Below are 23,788 nucleotides of genomic sequence, written 5' to 3'. Positions count from 1 at the left end.
TATTTCCTGGCTATTTGTAGGGATCTTTCCTGACTGTTTGGGGGTTCTTATGGCAGGATATGTCATTCAGAGTTATGTGGTTTGTAAAGTCTTACTTCACTTTGGTGAGGGATGCTCGTATCGAGAGGCAGGCTGTGGTGAGCTGCAGGCCTGTGCATCTCCACAGAAATGCCAGCCAGAGCAGTGACCTGATTAGCCTTTCAAAACTAATTATCTCCATGTTGTACTGCAGCTTTCACTCTCCAGCCTTCATGCTCAGAACTTCAGTTTGCTTCTCTGACAGAGAAATATTTCCTGGCAGCTCCTGGCGTAGGCATTACAGATTGTGACAGAAAGCTCCTGCTTCCCTCGTGTGCCTGATGGAAATGAATGATGAGACGGGATTTGGCTTTAAATCACTGCACAAATAATGTGACAAATTAATATTTGACATTTACTCGTGTAGGACTGTCAGGCTGATGCTGTGCCCTGTGCATCCGTGTGGTGTTCCTGGGGCAGCCTGGGCAGGGGCTGTGACCTGCAGAAAGGTGTGACCTGGTCTGAGGAAGGGAGAGGAAATGGGTGTGTGCCCAACAGCTCCTTGTTTGTGGAGCAGAGGTGCCACTCTGTCAGCGAGATAGGTTGTGAAATGCAGAGATATCCTCATTTCATATTTTATTCTAATGCGAAACAGCTCTACTCGAGCATCGCAAAATGCAGAAATGGTATTTTCTGAACATAAATACCATGTAAAATGGTATTTTAAATGGTAATTTTAAAGCTCAGTTGTTGGCACAGGTCCAGATCTGTAAGGGATGCTGAGGCTACAGCTACAAAAGCGTGTTTTCACACATGAATAAGCTGCAGAAGTCAAGTAGAAAAAGGTCGTGATCTTATGTTAACCTTCTTTGGTAAACTGTCATTTCTTATTTATATTATTGTGCTCTCATCTGTCAAGGCAACTGAAGGGACTTAGAGACAAGTGAAGTCCTGTGATTAACTGTTGATGAAAAGCAGCTCCTATTTTGTTGATTAGAGTGATGCAATGGCTGTAACCCCATCCCCGGGGGTTTGGGTCAAACCTCGGAGCTCTGGCAGGTTTCCTGACCTTTGCCAGGGGGACTTTGGGAGCAGAGCCAGAGTGTGACAGTGCAGGGCCACCCCTGGTTACCCCACTAATGCAGGAGTCACCAGCATCACTGCTGGAGCCTGATCCCAGGGCAGGGAAACTCCCCAAACACCGTTTGTTGCCTTGGAAGAGTCAGTGGTGGGCTAAAAGGAATAGTGAGGGACATGTCTGAGAGCCAGGGAGGGCTTATTAATATGGTGACAGCATTTATTAAGTTAATAAGGTCTGAGATACAGCTTATTCTTGTCAGATTCTGGTTTTGTTGAAGAGAAGAAATGGTATTTCTGCATTTGGGATGTTTTTCCTGCCCAGCAAATCAATGTACAGGTGTCTGCCATGTTCTGTGATAAAAAACTGAAGGACATAATACCGTGTACTTCAAGGGAAATGCCAAGGAATTTTTATCATATTTATTTCATTTTAATCATATTTATTTAATTTTTATTATATTTATTTCATTTTTATTAGAACAGGAGGAGTCTACTGGAAGGATTCAGGATGCTTCTGCATTATCTTAGCTCTAAAAGTTGCATTTGATTCAACACACAGTGTTGGCAGGCCATGACACTGAGGTACTTCTTGCCAGGAGCACTTCAACAGAAGGAGAACTAGGAGAATATATTTTACAAAAATCAAAAACTACCAGCTCTTATTCCAGGTGCAACAAGTACCACACCAACTGAACTCAAATCTTACAGCACTCAAGTGAAGGCTCCCTTAGATGAGGTGAAGCCACCCAACCCTCTTCATCTTTCTCTATTTCAAGACCTTGTCTTGAGACGAGGAAATAAATCCAGTTGCAGGAATTGTATCACAATTATCTAATTGTCTGTAACTGAATTACTCTGTCCACCTAATGTCTGCCTCCTGGAGTGAGGGGAATGGACAACTCCACCTCATCACCTCAGCAGATCCTGGGTGAACCATCTTGATAACTGAGGCATTTCAGGGTATTGGAATTTTACAGCAATTCTAAAAGGAAGAGGAAAAGAAAAAGACTTGTGAGAGGAGAGAAGGTAAAACCTAATTTCTGATTTTTCCAAGCTTGTTGTTAGTGGCTCTCAGGTATCCTGGGATTTCAGCTTGGGTTTTTAGAGCTAAGTCAGATATTTTCCAGTATTTATTGTTTCAGAGTATAAAAAATCAGCAGTAATCTGCCAAGGAAGAATAAACATTTTTTCTCCATTAGTTTGTACATCCAGAATACTGGTAAAGACCTTATGTTTGCAGTGAATTCAACAAGAAGCAATATCTGTTTTCCCATTTAAATATTAATTATGTTTGCTCCTACCTGTCAAATCATTATTTTTAGTCATGAGTAAAAAGCTTAATAACTGCTTTTGATTTCAGATCCCAGTTGGTAATAATAAAAAAAGGGTTCTCCTGCTCCTTTTATAGAAGGAACTGTATAAACTGAGATTAAGGATTAATTGTGCATTATAAACACTGTTTGGCATTGTGGTTTTCTGGAGACTGTTGGATTTAAGCAGGAGGACTGAGTGATTTTTGTGCAGGGCTGCAGAGAAGCTCTGGGCAGAAACTGCTGGAGATGTTTTGCATTTGCAAACTTGATGGGGAATCTGATTTTATTTCTACTCCCAAGTCATTCTTTTGGAGTTCTCAGTTTCAAGCATTTCTCTGAGAAGGAATGATGGCTGGAGGTTGTTCCTGTGACCTCCCTCGTGCTCTCCCATGCTGTGTTGGATCTGGCTGGGATCAATAATTGCGTGGAGCTGCTACACTCTCACAGGCAAATTGTGTCATCTGTCTGCATTTGTCTACTCCTGGTAGTTCCACAGCAAAAAAGTGCTCCAAATAAGTAGCAAAAATGACAACAGATTCAGAATGAGAGTAGCACTGTCTGCAGCCTGTTGGACTTCTAAAATGAATTATCTGAGTGCTGATTCCTGGCAAGCCTGAGCAGGCAGGGACCTGAGCTGAATTTTGGGGGCTCATTCCAGGCTGGCAGTGGCTTGGCCTGGGTGGTCCCCTTGATTTTTTGTGAGCCCTCCCCAGCAAAAACCACTCAGCTCCACAAACCATCTCAATCTTACTAAAATACATCAAATGCTAAACTCAGGAAATGCCAGCATTTTTGTCTGTTTCTCTTCAGTCAGGGAAAGGACACATTGCTCGGGCCAGAGCAGACATTTCCCACCTGGTTCAGAGCATTTCTGTGTTGGTCTGGGCTGAGAAGAGCAGCTGATGCTCTGGTAACTGATTTATTGTTGAATTTTAATTGTCCTGGCTCAGTTTCTTCCCGATTCCCTCTTGGCTGTTGCTGAAGTCTCCCCTCTCCTCCCTCACGCGCCGAACAAAGGCGGCTGCGAGCTGAACCACCCAGTTTCTCACATCTGCCATCCCTCGGGGTAGGCAGGCTCACAGTTATGACAGCTCCCTCCAAAGTGAGCCCTGCCATTGAAGGCTTTATCCTGGATTTGTGTTTTCATGGATCGGAGCTGAGAACAGGCTGAGTCAGTTTGGAGTCACTTTTTAAGTAGCACTTTTACACACACCAGTTGGGTCAAGGGTATTATTACCCCAATCCAAGGCTCCAAAGCAACACTACCCAATAGCCCTTGACTTTTAGGGAAGACTGGGACCACTTGCATTTCAAGGATTATATGATTATTTCCACATAATCTTGGTAAATCTCTTTTTCTCCATGGAGCTTGTTTTCTGGTGCCTAGATTTTTGCCTTTGAACGCTTAATTCAGCTGCGGCGTTTTAATAACAGCCTTTTGCATAAACAAACAGCGGAACTGGCAGTTTAATTTTCAGGTTATGTCAGGATTACACAGGGTTAGGTGTAGTGCAGCTTGTCACCGTGTCACACATTCCCTGCAGCTCAACTTGTGCCATGTTCCAAGGCAGCAGCATCTTTCAAACAGCAACAGCGTTGCTCGCGCCCCACGGAAAACTGGCACCTTTTCCCTTTGTGTTTCAGTTATCAGCTGAATTATTGATCACTGATCTGAAGGGGAAAGCTTGTTTCTGGGTGTCACAGGTAGCAGCAAGCGCAGGACCCCATCTCCACGGTGCCGCCCATATGGCGCCGGCGGCTCCCCGTGCGTCACAGCTGATTATAGACTCGGCACACGGATGGCTTCCCGAGCCTTCCAGCTACCTTGTCTTCCTCCAGCTCCACCAGCTGGGAGGAAATATGGAGCAGGAACCTCAGCTTGCCATTTTCCTTGGGAAGGAGTGTTTGTGGGACATGTGGGGACAGTTACCGTCACCCCCACCACTCCAGGGCCCCAAACTTGAGTTTGTGCTCACAACAAAGTTGGGTAAAAAAACTGGTCTGGAGAGATTTCTTTGTCCAAACCACTTGATGCATAAAGCTGTATTGATCAGCTTTTGATAGTGAAAACATTTCAGGTTCAGAAATATTGCAGTATTTGCCACATTGCTCAGGGACTTAATGCTTTTAATTAACGGAGGAGCTGTGAATAGTTAGATGAAAAGCATTCCAGAACTATATGAAAAGCCTGTTATTGTCCAGATGGGAGATAATATTTGGAAATAATGTGACAAAAAAATGATAGACTGCAGTACAAATATGTTTTGAGATATTTCTAGGGCTCTGATTAGTTTATATTAGCTAGTTTTTTACATTTATGACTACATCTGAAAGGCAGGTTATGGAGAATGTTAACATTCCAGTGGGCTGATTGACAATAATTAGTTTATTTTGAAGGAAAGGAAAGAAGCACGGTATTGTTGGAGCTGACTAATGTGAATTAAAAGCCAGGTAATCTTTTCTGCAATTACAGAGATACAAAGATTGCTGTTATCAGAGAAGAAAATCCTCTTGTACTTTTAAGAATCATTGTGTAGGAAGAGCTTTGCAAGTCTGAAATTGAAGCTCTGGTCATGGTCTCCAAAATTACACTTAGTAGTAATTTTATGCAGAAGCAAGACTTTTGAATACTTAAATTATAGCTTGTTTGTAGCAAGGTATTTACCAGCAAATACAGGCATCTTATAAACAGCACATGAGTCATCTTGGTGTTCATTTCGAGCACATCGAAAATGCAAATTGCAGCTGAATTATTCTTGTGTGGAGAGGCAAGGCTTAGAAAAACCTTGAATTCTTACTTTAAATGGAAATTGTGAGAGGAAAAATGTGCACATTTGCCTTTCAGAGGAGGGTATTGTGCAGGGTGGCTACAGCTTTCTCTATAGCTTTGCCTACAGGCTGCGTAAACAAGAGCTAACAGCAGATACGGAGACAGGAAAGAGCACAGCTCCTGAGTGGTGTTTATGTTGCTCTTTGGGAGCATTTAATACTGTTCTTCACCAGGACAGCTAAAAGGACTCCCTTTTTTATTTATTTTTTTTTTTATATTTTTTTAAATTTTATTTTTATTATTGAAGTGCCTGTGGATTTTATGAGCCATCTGATACAACCTTAAAAAGCTTTAAAACAATTTGTGATAAAATCTAAGGCAAACAGAAACCCGTCAGCTTCTCTGTTCAAAGCCCTGGCCCAAAGGAAGCGATCCAGACATGACTGTCAGCGAGATAGAAACTGCTGGGAGAGCTACACTGCGTTATTAAAAGATCAGTAGTTTGATCAACATCATATTGGATTACTCAAACTTCAATTACAGGAGGTACCTGAGGGCTTTAGCTGGGATATGTTAGAAGACCAACTTGAAGTAAACCTGCTGTTGTTACACGCTGGCTCTGTGAAAGGCACACCTGAGAGCCTTGTGAACAGTTCCTGTCCCAAAAGGGATTCAGTGTCAGCAAGGAGTTCAAAAACAACTAATAAAAATTGGAGCAATCAACTGATTAATTTGATGTGAATTTTAATCTCAGGAAGAGGAAGAAAAAAGGAAGTAAAATAAATTCTTCTGTGCCTGGTGACATTATTCATACAAAGACAGGGTGAGACAGTTGGGGTGGTTCAGCCTGGAGATGAGAAGTGTCTGGGGAGACCTCAGAGCCCATTCCAGTGCCTAAAGGGGCTCCAAGGGAGCTGGAGAGGGACTTTCAACAAAAGTATGGAGTAATAAGAGAGAGGGATATGACTTCAACTGAAAAAGGGCAGATTTAGATCAGATGCTGAGAAAAAATTCTTCCCTGTGAGGATTGTGAGGCACTGGCACAAGTTTCCCAGAGAATTCGTGGCCCATACCTGGAAGAGTTCAAGGTGTCAGGTTGGACAGGGCTTGGAGCAACCTGAGCTAGTGGAAGGTGTCCCTGCCCATGGCAAAGGGATTAGAACTGGTTGATATCCAAGGTCCTTTCCCACCCAAACCATTCTGTGATTGATGATTAGGATCCAGCTCTGGAGGTTGGCATGGATGGGTTCTGGATGTGTTAATGTCACTTCTCTCTTCTCCTGGTAGAGTCTCTGCAGAGTCACACGTGATTTATGTCATGAAGGAGGCAGAGCAAGAAAACCTCTGTGAAGTTAGCCTTTTCTCCTGGCAGTTTGTCAGACTGTGCAGGAGCTGGGATGGCTGCAGTGGGGGATCAGTGCTTGTGGTGGCACCTGCAGAGGCACCCCATGAACTGATGGCTGTGGAGCAATGCCAGGAGCCAGCTGTGACACAGGGACGTGCTCTGGTCTCACTTTAGGAGTGACAGGGGTGGAGCTTGGTGAATGGTTCCAGTGCCCTCCCTGTTCTCCTGGCCCTGCACAGCCTTGTCACAAATCACATCTGCATTTCCAGCCAGCACAGCACATGTTCTGTAACCTGGAAACATCAGATTAGGAAGGCGTTTGCGTGATTATAATTTTCTCGTGCACGTTTTACCTGCTGTGTGTGGAAAACGCGTTTCTCTGCATTCTGCTGTAACAGAGACAGGGAGCTCAGCAAGTGTGCATTAATACTGCTGCTAGCAAAATCCAGGTGCTCTCATCACATCAGGCATTTCTCCTTTTATTCCGTAACTACTCTTGCAAACTGCCGTATCCTGCCGAGAGAAGATGCTGATGGCCCAACACATAAACCTCCTTAATACAGCTCAGATCTGAGTCCACTCAAGGAGTTTGGGCAGTATCATGCTGTCACTTATTAAGTGCAGGCCCTTGTAGAGATCCTCTCCTCCTTTGCCACCCTCCCAGCTCACAGCAGGGCCCAACTGGGTTGTGCTGAGGAGCTCTATTTAAAAATTGATGGACCCATAACAAATATTCTTTCTGCTCTTCTGCCCCACATCAGAAAATTTTTCAGGGGTGTTGCAGTAGCTGCTGATAGTGGTGATTGTCTCTTTATGGACTTTTGATTTGGGTTCTTTTCCCTTTGAACTGAAGATTGATGAGACGGGAGGCGAGTATTTTCTCTCGTTCGTTCTCAGCTGTTTATTTTTTCTTATCAGCATGACAAGGTACAAGGAGCTATGTGCACTATGATAGTAAAGGGGTAAAATGGCTAACAAAGATCTTCTTCAAGGTCTTTTCTATGTCCATTTACCCAATTAACAGGTGCCAACTAAGTTATTTTTATTAGTGACCCAATGACCCAACACCTTTGTGCTGCATTGCGGCATTTTCTACCCAATCACTCACTACTACCCAAAAACCCCTAGGAAAGAACATGAAGAAGAAAGAAGAAGGACAAGAGACAACACCCTAAATCCCCATCTTGTCCCCTGCTCTCTAAACTGCCTTAAACTCTAAACCTCAACCCATTCACCCAGTGATTCCAGAAACTTTCTAATCTACACATTTACACTTTTCTTATTTAACTTTAGCATTTGTTCTCATGTATCACGATGAAAACATGCCCATGAATTTCATATTATATGAAATTCAGTGTTTCTTTGAATTCTAGAACTAAGTATTAAAAACAAGGGCATACACACTGTATCTCAGACTCCAACAGTGATCTCAAAGCCTTTCTCCTAAGCAGAAATCACCTAAAATTTTGATTGTTGTCTTTAAAACGTTCCCTTCCAATTTCCCTGTTTGCAGCCAGCACATTTACCTCTTTTCTACTGGAAACAGTGACATTAATGAAGCTGGGTTTTTTCAGTGTGTAAACAGGTTTGGTTTTTTTAGGAGCCCAGGTTACCCTTTTATCTGGTTTGTCGTTCTTCAGCTTGTACTCCCTCGTTATTTCATGTGGTCATTCGCTTATCCTGGCACAGTTCTCCACTGAGAGTTTGTGTCCATCTGTGTGGGTTTCATGTTGATGGGAGTTGGAGTCGTCAAGGGGGTGCAGTTGCCAAAATATCTATTAGTCTAACCCCACTGTGGAGGCTGGAAACCCTGTCACTCTTCCTTTTTGGCTTTTCTTTGCTGAGATGCTGTGTACTACACCAACATCCCAAAATGGATCATTCTTTTTTGTTTTAAATACTTAGAGTGGAGAAAAACGTACTTTGTGAAAAGATGGAAAAATGGATTTCTTCATGGCTGTGTGAAAACATCACAGTGTTGTCTGAGGTCTGTCCATGAAATTATCATGTTTTTTGCTTTAATTCTATAGCCTGGTTTTCTTGCAAATTGTCTGGTTTCAATAATTGCTTGAAACGTGTGTGTATATATATATATCTATCTGTGTGTGTATATTTAATGAAGAATTCCTTGAAACTCTAATTAGGGCTGCTTGACTCCAAAGCAGTTTACATATCACAGGCTTACACAGCTATCAAACAGATGCTTCTCCTTTTTTTTTTTCATTCAGCTGACATTTTCATTTTCTCTGCATATTTTGAGCACTGAGCAGTGATGTGTTTTGACTCCTGAGGCTACAGATGATATCAAAATGAGGATTAGAAATGAAGCTTTACCTGTCAATTAAGTTGTTAAGCTTGTCCTCCACAGTGTCTACACTTTGAAATGGCCTGTTTATTGAATTTGAAATAGTTTTCATTCTTGACTTTGTTTAAATTGAATGGACAGTTCTAATTATAATCTTCAGGGTTTTCATCTGCAACATATGGTTTGCATTTAGAGCTGTGGATGAGGGGCTCTTGGATGTTTATTGAGCTAAACCACTGTTAAATATCTCGTGAGAGAGTGGCATGTCAGGCATTGAGAGTAAGCAGAAATGGGCAGTACAAATACTGGCCAATTTTCTCTTTTCACATCGCTCTGTCCAGGAGATCTCCTGGGGGACAGCTGAGAAATGAACTGTGGTGGCAGGGACCAGGCATTGAGGAACAAGTCACCACTTTAAGTGGTTGCCTTGTGCCAGTCTTACCTTGAAAGCAATATGAAAAGAAAGAGAAAGAAAGGAAAAAAAGGAAGAAAAGTCCTAGAGCATCTTTGATACATTCCTCCCCTCTCCAGAATTCAAATTTAATGAATTCATGTTGCCAGGATCTTTGTCAGGTCAATGTTGTTCTTCCCAGACACCTGTGGCCCCCACTAACAGGGTTTCCCTGTTGATATCCCACAGCAATTTATTCATCTGTTTATTCTCCAGTCAGGCCAGGAAATGAAATCCAGGTTTCTTAGAGCTGATGGGGTGGGTTGACCCTTGCAGTGCTCACAGAAGTCTTCTCCCCAAAATCAAGTTGTGGGGCAGCTCCTGCCATTCCTGCTCCATGGATCTGCCAAAAACACCATGCCTTGGAGATCCCTCGGTCCTTTTCCCTTGGAAACAGGCATCAGGAGATGCATCTCCTTTCAGATCTGGACATAAATATTTATTACCTAACACGAGGTCCCATCGATGACTCTGCTGTTCAACCTTTCACAGCGCCATGATTTCCATCCTTCGGGGTTTTCTGTGTAGAGAGAGAGGAACCAGGAGAGAAGTGAAACCTGGCCTAGGTACATCTGGAAGTCCTTAAAACTACCTTAAAACAGTCCTTAAAACATCTGAGGTTTTCCCAGGTACAGGGTAGAAGATGCCTCTCCACAATGGGCCAAATCTCCAGGGAGGTCTGGAGGAAGGACTGACAGACAGTGAGCCTGGTACAAAAACCTGTGGTGGTTTGATGCCATTATTTCCCTTCCCTTCCCCATTTCCAGGGGCAGGGAAATAATTAGATAACTTGTAAAGCCTCTTTCTGTGCCTGCAAAATGGGTGCTGGTAAAAGTTGCTTTGCATTAATCCCAGGTGAAGAAATGTAGTGGAAAACTGGCTGCTCTGACAAGGGCTCTCCTTCCTTGCAAAATCAGCTCGCAGGGGCTAAATTGGATGAGGAATCATTAACCTTCCCTTTTAACCAGTCTCTTACCAGCCATGACGTGCTCCTTTTGGTTTGCTGAAGCCACTCCAGGAATAAATCCTGTTGGAGCAGCCTTGCCTGGGACACCTGGGAGCGAGGAATGTGAGGAAGCTCGGGGCTGACCCGGCTGGCTCGGAGCTGGAGCAGACAATGGATGCTCATCTAATCCGTGGCAGGGGCCAGCAAAGGGCAGAACAAATAGCTGAGGAGCAAAAATAAAAGCCTGGGAGCACTAACAGTTCAAAATGACCCAGCTGGCTCTGCAGAAGCACATTTAGCTATGTTGAAAGCTGTTTTGTGGAGGTGTTTTAACACCACGTTCTAGAAAACCACTCAAAGGAGCTTGTAGCATATTTCTGGTGCTTTGTGAAGCATTAAAAAAATAGCCTAGAGCAGGAGTTTTGCAGTTTAAAACCTCCCAGCCACCCAAAAACTGCTCTTTTCAATCTTTGCACCTTGGAATATGTTTTTATTTGTATGAACTGATTTTTATTTATTTATTTAATTTTAGGCTTTGTTTTGGACCAGACTTTAAACTTGTATTTTCCTTCCTAGAGTCAAAACCACTGTAAAACTTCTTTCACTGTGGAAAAGATGGCCAAATATTTTTTTCTTGCAACAGGAGTTTCAAACCCCCTCCAATCAAAGTTTCAAACCCTGAAAATCATTTTAGTGTTAGTAAAAGAGGAGTGATCCTTTTCAAAACTCATGCTGGAAAAGCAAATTATGGCATGCTTAGTAGCGAGTGCATTTGTGAGGGGATTCACACTGGTTGTCAAATTTTGGGCATTTCTGAGCTTGAGACTTGAGCAGTTCTGTGATTTAAGGGAAGCTGTGAGTTGAATCTGTTATAAATTTACTTACTTATAGCAATAAGAGGGGCTTATTTTAAGTTTTACTTTATAGAATAATTTCTGACTTTTGTGATCAGTTTAAGAATGTCTGGGAACCAAGCCTGTTTCCCTTGCTTCCCATGAGTACATAAATTATTTAATTGAAAAACACACTAAATAATGTGTAAAATCCACCATGTAATTAGTGGGGAAAGACCATATGATATTTTCACTTCATAACTTTTGTGAGGTTTAAACACCCTTTGGAATGTAGAAAAGAGAGTAGTAACAGTGTAGTTACAAATAACAGAAGGCAAAGCACTGTCATGCATCTTTGTTGATTTAAAATATCACATTAAATAGCAAACAATCAGAGTTTTCTTATCAGATGTACGGAATGATCTGCAGCTGAAGAGACTGGGGGAGCTGGTCGGGGCCAGGGAGGGGTGAGCCAGATTGTTGGAACTAATTTCCAAATCTGTGTTGGAGTTGAGCAGTTTATCTACTTGTGATAATTTTAAATAGAGCCCCTTAAGGTTTCTTCTTGTGGTACTTTATTTAAGATCCAGTTTTCCCTCTTTCTCTGTCACCATCATTCCTGACTGATCCTCGCAGTATTTTGTGGGGACCAGTGATCCGCAGAGCTCCCTGGGAAAAGAGGGGTCAAAACCTTATTTTACTGAATTTTAAGATAATGCTGCAAAGACAAGACCACATTTCATCTTTCTGGCCAGGCTTTTTTAAATAAATCATCATTATAATTATTTTTAATTATGATCTGACTTTAAATCCATCAGCACAGGTAGGGGTTTGTGTTTCTCTGCTTCTGCTGGCCTCACCCTTTGTGCAGCAAGCTGGGGGATTGTGGTGGCTGGAAAGTGGCAAGGTTTGTGTGTCATTCATTCCTGTTTTATGTAGCATTTCTCAGGCATTCAGTGAAAAGGGTGTGGTTATGCTTCTCTGGAAGCCACTTGGGCAGATCCACAGATGGTGTGTGCAGGTGCCAGCAAGGATCCAGAGAGGGTTCTCACATCAGCTGGACAGAAATCTTTCCATCCACACGAAGGCTCTGGTGTTTGTGGGGTGGCTGATGCTCACAACAGTTTGGTCTCTGCCTCTCCCTATTGTTCTCTGCTTGACAAAGTGATTTTGCCAAAAACTGATTAATAAATAAATAATCCTGAAATGATACGACCATTAGGGTTGGAAAAGACTTTCAAGATCAAGTCCAGCAGTCAGCCCAGCACCTCCACTGTGTCCTCAAGTGCCACATCCACATTTCCAGGGATGGTAACATTTCCATCACTGCCCCAGCAGCCTGTTCCAATGCTTTACAACCCCTTCCAGGAAGAAATTTTCTGTAATATCTATTTTAATGGTGAGGCTGGTACTGTCCAATTCTGGTTTCTTTCTCCATCAGTGCCTGGGCACTAGGAAGAGGAAGTTTTTTGTCTGCTTATCTCTCAGAAAATAATGATTCTGAACAGTTCTCAATCTGCAAATTTTAATAGTCAGGGGAGGGAAAGCCTGTTCATTTGTCACCCTCAAGAAATGCCACTAGCTGGGGGAAGCTCCTTGAAAGGCAAATCTTTGGCACATCATCTCTCCTCCATTCAGGATTCTCAAAAAGGAAGCTTGTTATTCCTCTGGTTTTTTTTCTTTTCTTTTTTGAGTTCAGTTCTCTACCTTTGCATTTCTTAGTGGTCTAAAAAGCAGAGCTTTCTGTTAGTAGAGAATTGATCTGGCAGCATCTTGTTTTCTTTCTTCCTTTATAAAAACCATAATTGCAGCTTCACTAATTATCCATGTTTATTAGTGCTCTCTGTGTATGTTTGAGGAACTGATTGATCATAGCTGTTCCTGAGCATTTTAATAGTGATATGAAAAAAGCTGCTGATGTGATGGTCCTGAATTCCAAACATGCACAGCTCTGTTCTGAAACAGGTTTTGGGCAGGGCAAATGGACTTTTGTCATTGTGGTTCATCAAATCAATTAGGGACCAACCTCCTTGGTGATTAGCAGGGCCCTCAGACAGAGCTGTGGAGGATTTCACATTCTGGAACTTCACCTGTGGGATCTGCTCTTGGCAAGGGCACGGTGCTGGCAGTGGGTTGGGCATTTGTACATCACACCCTCGTTTATTGTGTTTGGAACTTGAGGTGTTGGGATGGAGGAAGGGTCAGTCCAAGTGCACAGCCCTCAGGAGCGTGAAGAACTAAAAAAAGATGTTTAACATGGTGACAAAAATATTCTACATCTTGGGAACACACAGACTTTGGTTTGTATGACTGTTAGTTTAATTCCTGATGAAAGGGGAGTAAACAAGGACGTGGTAAGGTACCTTCAGTGGGGAATCCCTCATAAAGCATCCCTGAAATGTTCTGAAGGTGAGAAGGAGAATATCCACACACCACCTCTGCTTTGTTCACCCAGCAGTGTAATCTCCTTGGCAAGACAGCCTGGGGACAGCACACAGCTCTCATTTTCCCTCTTGTCTCCATGCAGTTGCTTTCATCACAGTCTGACTTGTGATAAGCAAGCCATAAGTGGCTCGAAATTCAGATAAGCATCCTAAATTGTAACTATAGAAAGTCGAGCAGGAAGCTGTTCCAGTTTGATCTGCACTGGAAACTAATCCAAATTTAATCACAGATACAGATACAATCTTCCATAATCCTGTGATGTTCTAGAATTGCAATGGAAGGGCTTTCTATTTCAAGAATACTTTTAAATATTATTATACATCTGCTATTCTAGAATAATTTCATCTTTCTATAGCTATTCCTAAATAGAAAAAAACATGGCCACTTGTGTACCTACAACAGCAGGAGCTGTTGCTTTGCTGCTGTATTTATCCTTTACCAGTACAGCAATTTGAACATTAAAGTCCAAATAGTTTAGACTTTAAAAACCTTCAAATGTAGTTCAGGAATTTATATCAGTGTCTGCTTTGCAGACTGCTCCCCAGACAAAATAATTAGGGAATTTTTCTGCTGTAACTGGGGGCGAAGCTGTTTCCTGGCCTTCAGATGGAGGAGACGTGGAAAGGCGACTGCGCCTTGCATTTCTCTTGATTTTATCTGTAGGATGTGAAGGAATCTTTCAGCATATAATCCTTAAAATATTGATCTTGCAGAGGAAGTCTGGGGCTGGAAGGGATCATCTGTCATCAGATTTGCTGTTGATGTGGCCTCGTGGAGCTGCATTTTCAGCTCCCGGGTCTCGCCTCCGCTTGCTGCAGGGAGTCTCAGGCTGGGGCTGGGTCGAGCTCATGCACACAAGTGCTTTAGGATCTTTTATTTTCCATTGAATTGTGCTGCCTTTCAGCAGGATCACTGCTTTATGGCCCTCTGGGACGTGCCAGCACAAGGGAAACGCCTCTGAGGGGTGCAGAGCTCCCCCATAAACCAAGTCACTCCTTTAAATCTCCAAATGGAGACTAACAAATATCACTAACTCCCAGCTCGTTTTTATTAGCTGGACTATTTTTTCTCCTTTGTAAGTGCCAATATCTGAACTTAAAACTGTGTTTGGTATATGAGAGAAATTCACCAGCTGATCGTAGCCTATAAAATTAAAATATTGAAGTGCCCAGTGTTTGAGTTTATTGAGGTATAAATACTAGAACGTGGTGTACTATGGGGTTCAGATGCTTCCTTGTTCTATTTTTCTGAGTCTTTTTGCTTATTTTATTTCTCTGACACTCCATACAAAGAGTTTCCTGGGTTTGGTTTCATCCTGGCATTTTTCAGCAGTCTGGTTCTTAGCAGTATGGAATTCAACAAGGTGAATAACGTTTTCTGTTTACTGTTTACATTTTAAAAAGCAAAATTTCTGTTTAAAAAAAAGCATATTCCAGATGTCTCTGGGCACTTGGGGATGTATGCAGTATACAGTCTAATAAAACAACAAATACAGCATTAGGGTCAGAAAGTGGTACATGTCAGCAAATGGTCTGAATTTAAACACCAGCCAATACCAGGGCTTCATTTTAGGGGAGGGAAATTCACATGTGAAGTATTAAAATTTAACTTCATAAATACATTTCCTTAGGAGCGGGATATGCATTTCCAAGTCCTCTTCCAGTTAATTTTGATTAGATTTTCTAAAATGGAATAAACATAAAAGCATTAAAAGATGTGTAAACCACGAAAGTTAAATGCAAAACAGATACAACCACAGCACAGATATGAAAGCCAGACCCTTTGTTGCTCATGTGAAATATGGGGGGAAATTCCTTCACCATGGACTTGCTTCCACAGGAGCATTGTGGACTTACCTCCCATTAGAAGGTTTCAGAATGTGATCTAAAGGGCAATTAAATCATTAGGAGGCTTCAGTGTTGAGATGGGGCTTCTTTAGAGATGTCTGTTGCAGGAGGGATGCTTGGCTTGGGGAAGAAAATGTCTTTGGCATTTAGAATAATTTGGGACCAGCATCGCCCCTGGGGGAGATCGTGGGAGGTGGAGTTGCTATCCCTGGGGACTGCTAAGGAAAGGAGAGACAAAATCTAGGCAAACATCTGCCAGGTGAATTTTTTTCAGGGAATGGACTAATTGACCCTTATTTCCAATGACCCCATGTTGATTTTTAAGGTAATGGTGTCAACATGTCAATCAAATGCTATTTACGGTAGCCCAGCGTTGCTGAAGAGGTGCAAAAACTGCTTATGTGGTACTTCTGGAAATTCAGTTTTATGATTCTGTCTTAGACCTTCACCTGTTTGCTTAAACTCTTCTTGATCTTTGCCCATCATTGTCCATCATTTTCAGATGAAACTTTGCAGCAGTGCTCTCAAGCTGGTTTAATGCTTGTTTCCCTCTTCATTTGACCGAATGTAATCCTCTAAAATCCCCTGAAATATGGAATGCTACCTGCTTAGCTTTGGAAAAGGTACCAGCAGGAGCTGACATCATTTTCTGGGAGGTTTTCTGAGAAGATGCTCTGGCAAGTTTAGGTGAACACAAGGAGGAGCAGGGCACAATGTTTTCCTCCTCCCTGGAAGTGTCCAAGGATGAAGCTTGGAGCAACCTGGGCTAGTGGAAGGTGTCCCTGCACATGGCCAGGGGGTTGGAATGAGATGAAATTAAGGGTCCTGTCCAACCCAAGCCATGCTGTGATTGTAGGGCAGGAGACAAAGAAAATGTAGCACAAATTCCTCGCTCTTCTAAAATTTTCTCTTTAAGCTCTCTGTGCTTTCCATGGTTGAAAAAGAAATGGGGATGGAGAATGTGTCTTTTTTCCATTTATCTCAGTTGTACCTGCTCGTACCCCCAAGAAGAAATAGGATTAAAGGCCTGATGCAAAGGAAACGTTCATACAGCAAGTTTTTATAAAAGCCAAAGGTTTGACCAGCAGTTCCTACAGGCTCAGATGTGTTATCTAACCCTAATTATTCCCCTGTATTTTTCTCCTGGCCTCAATGAAAGAGCCATGTCACAAATCACTGTAATTAACAAGGATTTCAGAAGCAGAGACTACAGAGGCAGTGCCTGCAGGAGCTTGGAAAAATACCATAAAATTCTATTTTTCTTTGCTGCAAACTGAAGTAAACATCAAGCCAGCCCGAGCGCCCTGGCCACACCGTGGATGAGCCAGGAGAACCAGGGTGTGCGTGTGCTGGGCTCTCCTGCAATCCTTCCTCACTGGCACCACTGAAGATGAATAGATCACACAGACACAGGTCAAAGTGTGGTGAAAAGAAGAGAAAGTTTATTTTTCCTCCCAGGATTTATAGGTTTCTGACCACTGCCAGGGATTGGATGGTCAGGACAACACTTTCTCACTGCACTGGCCATAAGAAATGCCCATCACAAGATGTGTAACAGAAAGAATGCACACATATCTCTGTTTACAGTTACTGTCCTGGGAAAGTCCTTAGAAAACCATGTCAGCAAGCTCAGAAGATGAGTTTTCAGGGCGACATCTCACCCTTTTTGGTTTAACAAAAAGAAAAAAGAAAAATGAACAAAGAAACTAACGACATTATAAACAATCAAAAAGATAAATAGCAGGAAAATACAATACTCCATACAATCAGACGGCGGTAATTCCAGGGTGATACCTCACCATCTCCCTTCCTCCTGCAGACGTGGATGAGTGTGAGGTGCTGAATGGAGGCTGCCAGCAGGGCTGTGTCAACACCCAGGGCTCCTTCCAGTGCCAGTGCCGGGCGGGATTTCGGCTCCACGCCGACGGGCGCACCTGCATCGGTAAGGAACCGCCTCGCGTCCTTCCAGCGCTGCCTCTTCCCCAACTGCAAAGGTTTCTAGACTTCTCCCATCTGAGTTTTAACTAAGTATCGTTATCCATCATGGTTCAATTAGCCTGTGAGGATTCAGGTATTGCCAAATTTTATTTTATTTCAAGGTTTCTGTTGGTTTTTTTTTGGTTTTAATTGGTTTTTTGTTTGGTTTTTTTTATGGTGTCTCATGTTGTTGAAAATTCTTTTGCAGCAGGCATTAAGAAGCTTAGGGAGGGTCTTCATTTCAAATGACAACTTTTTTTTTTTAATTCTGAGTGCATTTTCTTTGGGGCATATCTCCCTGCGTGTTCCAGCACTGCCCTGGGACTTGGTGATTTTATCCAGGCTAAAAGATTGTGATTTTTGGGGTGGAGTTACCCTGTGTGTGCTCGTGTCAGTGAGAGCACCATGGAGCCCAGCCATGACACACTGCCTGTTTATGTGCAGAGGATTGGCAGCTCTGCCCTCAGAAATAAACCCTCTCTTTCTTAGGTTGGACTCTCAAGGCTGACACAAGGCACACCAGAGTTAATTCTGTGTGCTGTTAGAAACAATAATATGAAATACACAGTTCTTGTATTGCATTTAAATCAGTGCAAAAGTCAAATTTTTGAATTCTGCAGAAAGGATTACAATGTTCCATCATCTGGGAAGAAGGAAAGGGCACCTTTTGTTTAAATTTTTAAGCCTGATTTGAGGTAATACAGGAAAAACAGTCAGGTAGAGTCAGACCACATCTGCAGAATAAGTTCACTCCGTTTGGGCATTGTCTCAGCTCCTGCACAAAGTCCCTTGGTTGTGCTTAACTTCAGCCAGAAATGTCATCAGTCATTCCTGGTGTTATCACAGCAATACATTCACTGCTACAACCAGGACACAGGAGGTACCAGGGCTCAGGCTGTGGCAATAATGGATTTTTTTTATTTTTAAACTTACCCTTTTAGGTTTTTTGGGTTTATCACATACTGAGACTTTCAGTGTTTTGGTAATTAACTGCAGTTAAAAATGTGGTGAAGGCTCAGTCTTTTTTTGAGTATCTCAGTTGGTGAAGGATTGGACAAGGAAACACTAAAGTGAGGGGGAAAAAAGAAATAATGTAAAAGCAGAGTGGTTCATAATTAACTAGAAGCAATTGTGGTTTTCTGTGAATTAAAAGAGAAATTAACCTCGTTCAGATCAGATCTGACCAAGGAAGACCCAGAAGTAAAGGAAGTTTTGTTTGAGCTACATTACTCATTCTGAATAGTCTCATTTGTGGTGGAGTTTTATACAAAAGGGGGACTAAAGGGACTTTTTGGGGAAAAAGAGAACAAGAACTGTGTGATAAAGGCAACAAGTAGGTGTTAATGGCAATTAAATGAATTTACTTGTGTAATATGTAAAATTTTCTGTGGACATAAAATAGTAAGGATTCCTCTTACCTCAAATAATCAGAAAGCTCAGTTTAGCTTTGTCTGAGCTGTGAACAATACCAGAGAACAAGTTTTCATTTCATAAATGTAAATATTCCCAAGAAGTTATTCAAAATACTTCATACAGTGATCAGCTTTGTTTGCAATATCTCAGAAATTATCAAGGAGAAATAAAAATAAATCCTAAGATGAGAAACAGGAGTTTCAGAGAGCTCTGCTATCTTGATAATGGATGTACATTATCAAGAGGCAGGATATTGAGTCCTGTTCCAGCTGTTTGGACAAGACACCAAAATAAATGGATATAATAAGCTCTCATGCATTGGAGAACAAGACAGCTACTAATTGATGAGGACAGGGAGAAGCTTTTCATATAAATCAGGAGTGCCTAGGATCAGGACTTGGGCAGTAGCTGCTTGTTGGGGATGGAGAGTTTGCCCCTTGTGCAGCACCAGGTTGTGCATTCAGCTTTCATCACTCATCTGGTGAGCAGCAAAGCTCTAATGCACCCCTCCTTTGAGCTAGTGCAGCTAAGCAGAACAGCCAGCATTTCAAACAGGCTTGGATTAGCAGTGGTATTTCTTCCATGGATACTTCAGAGGATGTAACGATCTCTCCTGCATGCTGAGAAGGAAAAGGGACCACGTTCTGGCACTGAGCTGTTTATGGAAGGTGATTATCTCAGCTGCAGAAATAAGAAACAAGAGTCCCTTTAGACAGGCTGTTCTGAGGAGCCCAGTCCAGATTGCTGTTACGTTCATTCTTTCCACGTCTTCCTTTTCTTTTTTGGCAACTCTGTGTTTGTGGGAACAAAAGTGCCAAAAGCATTTGAGGGGAAGCAGATTTTGCAGCCTGGATGGCTTGGAAATCTCCCATACATAAGGAAGTGGATCTATCATCTTAAAAAGATATTCAGCCTACATCTGAGGACTCAAAAACCTTTCTCATGTGATTCATGGAATAGTACTGAACTTCTGTCACAAGTGTTCCAGTAAATCTGCTCCTCCTGCCACCTCATCACAGGATGATTGGGATCCTGACTAGTTTCTAGTGGTCCGTCCCTCTACTGCCACTATGAGCCGTAAAATACGTGGAGAGAGGAAATCTGCTTTTGTTGTTCTTCCTGCTCTCATTGGAAACTTCTGCCCATACTCTAAGGCAGAGTAATCTACTCATATTCTGCTCAGACCCAAAGACTCTCCAGAGTGGGTTGTCTTGTTCAGTGATGACCAGTGTGTGAAAGCAAACTGCTCAATTCCTGAATCCGTTGATGTTATCCAATATTTCATGCCATGATAAAACCCCTTCTCCTTCAATGCTCCGTTTCTTCCTTCAGCTTTTTGGTCCCACAATTTTTTTCTCGGCATTGAATTAATTTATACACGTGCCAGACCAAATATTCACTGCAACCCTGTCCAACTTTTTTGTTTGTTTTGTTTGTAATGCCTTGATTATGTTAATGCAACGAATTCGACTTCGCTGGAGTTGAACCAGCTGGTATCTGAAAAGCTGAAACTCAGAAAGAACATGTTTATTGTAGTATCAGGCTGTGGGTTTGGATTGTTGTAAATTCATTGTCTTCAGTGGAATTTATTCCTGTTTGAACTCCTGGAAGTGAAAACAGGGCACAGCCGTTAGACCCTGATTCATCTCTGGTGCCAGCTGTTACCTTTGATGTCTGCTTTATCAGGAGAAGCTGTTGAGGTGCAGGGTTTTTGATGGAGATTTTAGCACACTAAGGCTCTTAATAGAGAAAGTAACAAAGAAAATATCTCTACAACTCTATAATCTATGTTTCTCTACATAAATATAAGCCCTGTACATCTGAAGTTACATTTCTAGTCATTGCCAAAGTTGGATTTAAGGTGATGGAAAACATTGCATGTTCTAACATTATAGTTGCTGTGCATGTATCTAACCATGGCTTCAGACCCAGCTCTTTGTACAAATATCACCTTCATTGTATAAAATCATGGGTTAAGAAATGTGTGTTTCTTAGCTGTTATCAGATCAGGGGCCACAAGAGAACAGGAGAGGGACTTTTGACAAGGACATATTGCGTCAGGACAAGGCAGAGAGGCTTTGAATTGACAGAAAGCGGGGTTAGATTGGATATTGTGAAGGAATTGTTCCCTGGGAGGGTGGGCAGGCACTGGCACAGGTGCCCAGAGCAGCTGTGGCTGCCCCTGGATCCCTGGAAATGTCCAAGGCCAGGTTGGACAGCCTGGGACAGTGGGAGGTGTCCCTGCCATGGCAGGGGGTGGAATGAGATGAGTTTCAAGATGAACCCAAACCATTCTGTGATTCTGTGATCCTTTGTGTTTCTCACCTGGTGTCTCCCACCAGATGTCCCCTCCCTCTCTTGGCATCACCTGACATCATCCCCAGCCTGTCTGGAATCCACGTCAGGGCTGGATTTCTACCAAAATTTGAGAGTAAATCTTTGAAAGTGAATGTCAGGCCATATTTCTGCCTGTGGAGGTGCTCAGGCCTCCAGCCACGAGCCCCTTTGTGACAGATGGAGTCAGACCCACGAGGTGCCAAGTCTCTCCCTTTCTCTGATCAGAGACGTGTTGCTGGCTCCTGGCAGCCACCAGCACAATCCATCCTGGCCTGTCCCTGGAGGCTCTTCTCCTTCAGTCTGGCACCTTCTCTCAGGGATCCAGCTGATGCTCAGCAGCAGCCGTGACAAACCTGCCCTGGCCACTCCAGAGCAGCCCCTGGCCACCAGCAGAGCCACTCACCAAACTGGGATGCAGGATTTCACACCTGTCCCCTCCCACCTTCAAATCCTCCACAATTCTCATCATAACAGGTTGCTGCTTATCTCCCCTTGCATCCAAGTTGGCTCCTGCCCAGAAACCGAGGGAGAAAATGGCACTTACAAAAGCCGACATGTATATTCTGTCACTTGGATTTAAGATGTTTCTCGTCTTCTGAAATATTTTCATCTTATTTGAATATTCTTGCTGCAAAACAGGTCTTTGGATACAACTGTGCAGGGAGCTGGAAGCTCAGGGTGTATGGGGTTTGCTGGCTCCTGTGTAACATGAGGCTGCTTTTGGGTTCTGTCTGTGACAGGGCAGAAGGTTTGTGGGCACAGGTGGAGATCAGAAGCCAGGGTCAGCTTTCTGTGCAGTGAGGTGCCTCCTGCTGTGTGTGCAGCCAGGAGAATCTAAAAATTTGCTTTTCTTTTCACCTTTTTAGCACATACTTGACTGCACAAACTCAGTGTTTGCTAATTGGTGGCATAGGGTGAAACGAATCCTGTAGCAGGTTTTGCAACTAACATTTACTAATGTCCATTACAGATAAAATGAAGAAATATGAATATTGCTAAAATAAGTATGAACAAATAAATATCAAAGCTCTTTGCTAACTTCATTAAGTTCAGAGTTTGGTACATTCCATGAAGGAACAAAGAGTCTTTCCAGCTCCTCATTGAGAACACAGAATCCCAGAATGGTTTGGGCTAGAAGGGACTTTAAAGCCCATCCAATGCCATCCCTGCCATGGCAGGGACACCTTTCACTGTCCCAGGCTGCTCCAAACCCTGTCCAGCCTGGCCTTGGGCACTGCCAGGGATCCAGGGGCAGCCACAGCTTCTCTGAGCACCCTGTGCCAGGGCCTGCCCACCCTCAGAGTCAGCAATTTCTCCCTAATACCTAATTTAAATCTCTCCATCCTGCATCCCTGCTGTGGAAATGCATCTCGCTGCAGCCATGCACACACACTTCCATCAGCACAGCACAATAGCAGCACCAAACCATCACTCTTATTTTTACATGCAGCGTGTGAATAGGTGTGGGAGTGTGTTAACATGTTTTGTCAGGAGGAGAAATGTTTCTCTAAAGGCCAGGGGTATGTGTTGAACAAAAAAGAATATTAATTTTCTTGGGTGAAAGAAGCAGTGTCTTTAAAGATCTACAGAGGACCCTCTGTTCCTGTGGTTTGCTGTGTGAGTCTGTTCTGCAGAGCTTGTGGCTTCTGTTATTTGAATTTTTTATTTATGAGGCTGAGGAAATCAGCCTGAAAGACAATTACTATTTTTAATCAATGAAAGCAAGGAGAGAAAAAGATAATCAATGGGCAAGTGCCAGCAGGGCTGTTCTTTTTTCCTCTCCTCGCCTCGGTGGATTGGCAGTGCTTTGGTGCTGTCAGATCAAAGGGTGCTGTGCTTCAGTCAGCTTTACAGCCCTTAGATCTCACCTGCCTCCCCCTGGAAGGAGGATTGCCCTGGTGTGGGACACGGTGTCAGCCCAGCTCTGTGAGCACAAGGGAGGGCAGTCACTCCAGGGTGGGGACAGCTGCATTTCTGAAAGCTGCTCAGCGAGGTTCGCCTGGTTTTGCTGTCATTTATGGATTTAAAATAGGAAATAGGTTCTCCCAGGTTGTTGATGTGCATTCCTTCACTGCTTCCTTGTCTCCAGCTGTCAATTCCTGCAGCATTAACAACGGGGGCTGTGAGCAGGATTGTGTTCAGCTCAGTGAGGACCACTACAAGTGCCAGTGCCAGCCAGGCTACCAGCTGGAGACAGATGCCAAGTCCTGCCAAGGTGAGTCCTGTGTTACCTGCCTGAAGACACACAGTAAATGCAATTTAAAAGACCCCAGGATGATGTTTTGGGTCACTGTGTTCATTCCTATTTTTCCCTGTGTGCCAAAAGCAGCTTTAGTTCTTACTTATTAACAGGATTTTAAGAGAGAATGTGTTTGAGGTGTGAAGTTCACTTTGAATCACAACTTTGAACAAGATTTTGGCCTCGTAGATCCCTGGCTGTTCCCTGCACAATGATGGTGATGGCATAGGTTAGGAACTTAATCGTGATTTAATTCTAACATTTTATTGCTCATCAAGTTGTATATAGAGTTGGCCTGCATTACATGTTTTATTCTACAAAAGGCCTTCTCTTTACCTCCTTTTGGCTTATCAAAGTCTGATTCATTCATCCTCCCCTTCAGGTTTCTAAGCACTCTCAAGCAGAACAGCAATGCTACCTTTGGGTTTGATTGTTGCTTTTCTTTTCTTGTATATCTTAACATATTCAT

At 42.9% G+C, this 23,788-nt stretch overlaps 1 protein-coding gene across 5 annotated transcripts in view; it reads left to right on the top strand.

Annotated features, from left to right (window-relative positions):
• LOC107208802 (multiple epidermal growth factor-like domains protein 6) overlaps window positions 1-23,788 on the top strand; it is a 187,867-nt gene that overhangs the window by 104,699 nt on the left and 59,380 nt on the right. For all 5 annotated transcript variants that reach the window (XR_002002080.1, XR_002002079.1, XM_019007797.2 and 2 more), the window contains exons 6-7: window positions 17,173-17,295; window positions 23,170-23,295. Coding sequence is in view for 3 of the 5 variants with exons in the window: in XM_019007797.2 (XP_018863342.1) it covers window positions 17,173-17,295; window positions 23,170-23,295 (249 nt within the window). In the remaining 2 variants the exon portion in view is untranslated. The remainder of the gene's footprint in view (window positions 1-17,172; window positions 17,296-23,169; window positions 23,296-23,788) is intronic.

The sequence above is a fragment of the Parus major genome, chromosome 9 (genome assembly GCF_001522545.3).
Source record: "Parus major isolate Abel chromosome 9, Parus_major1.1, whole genome shotgun sequence".
NCBI lineage: Eukaryota > Metazoa > Chordata > Aves > Passeriformes > Paridae > Parus > Parus major.
Note: the sequence above shows the minus strand (reverse complement) of the source record. Positions and strands in the feature narration are given on the sequence as shown.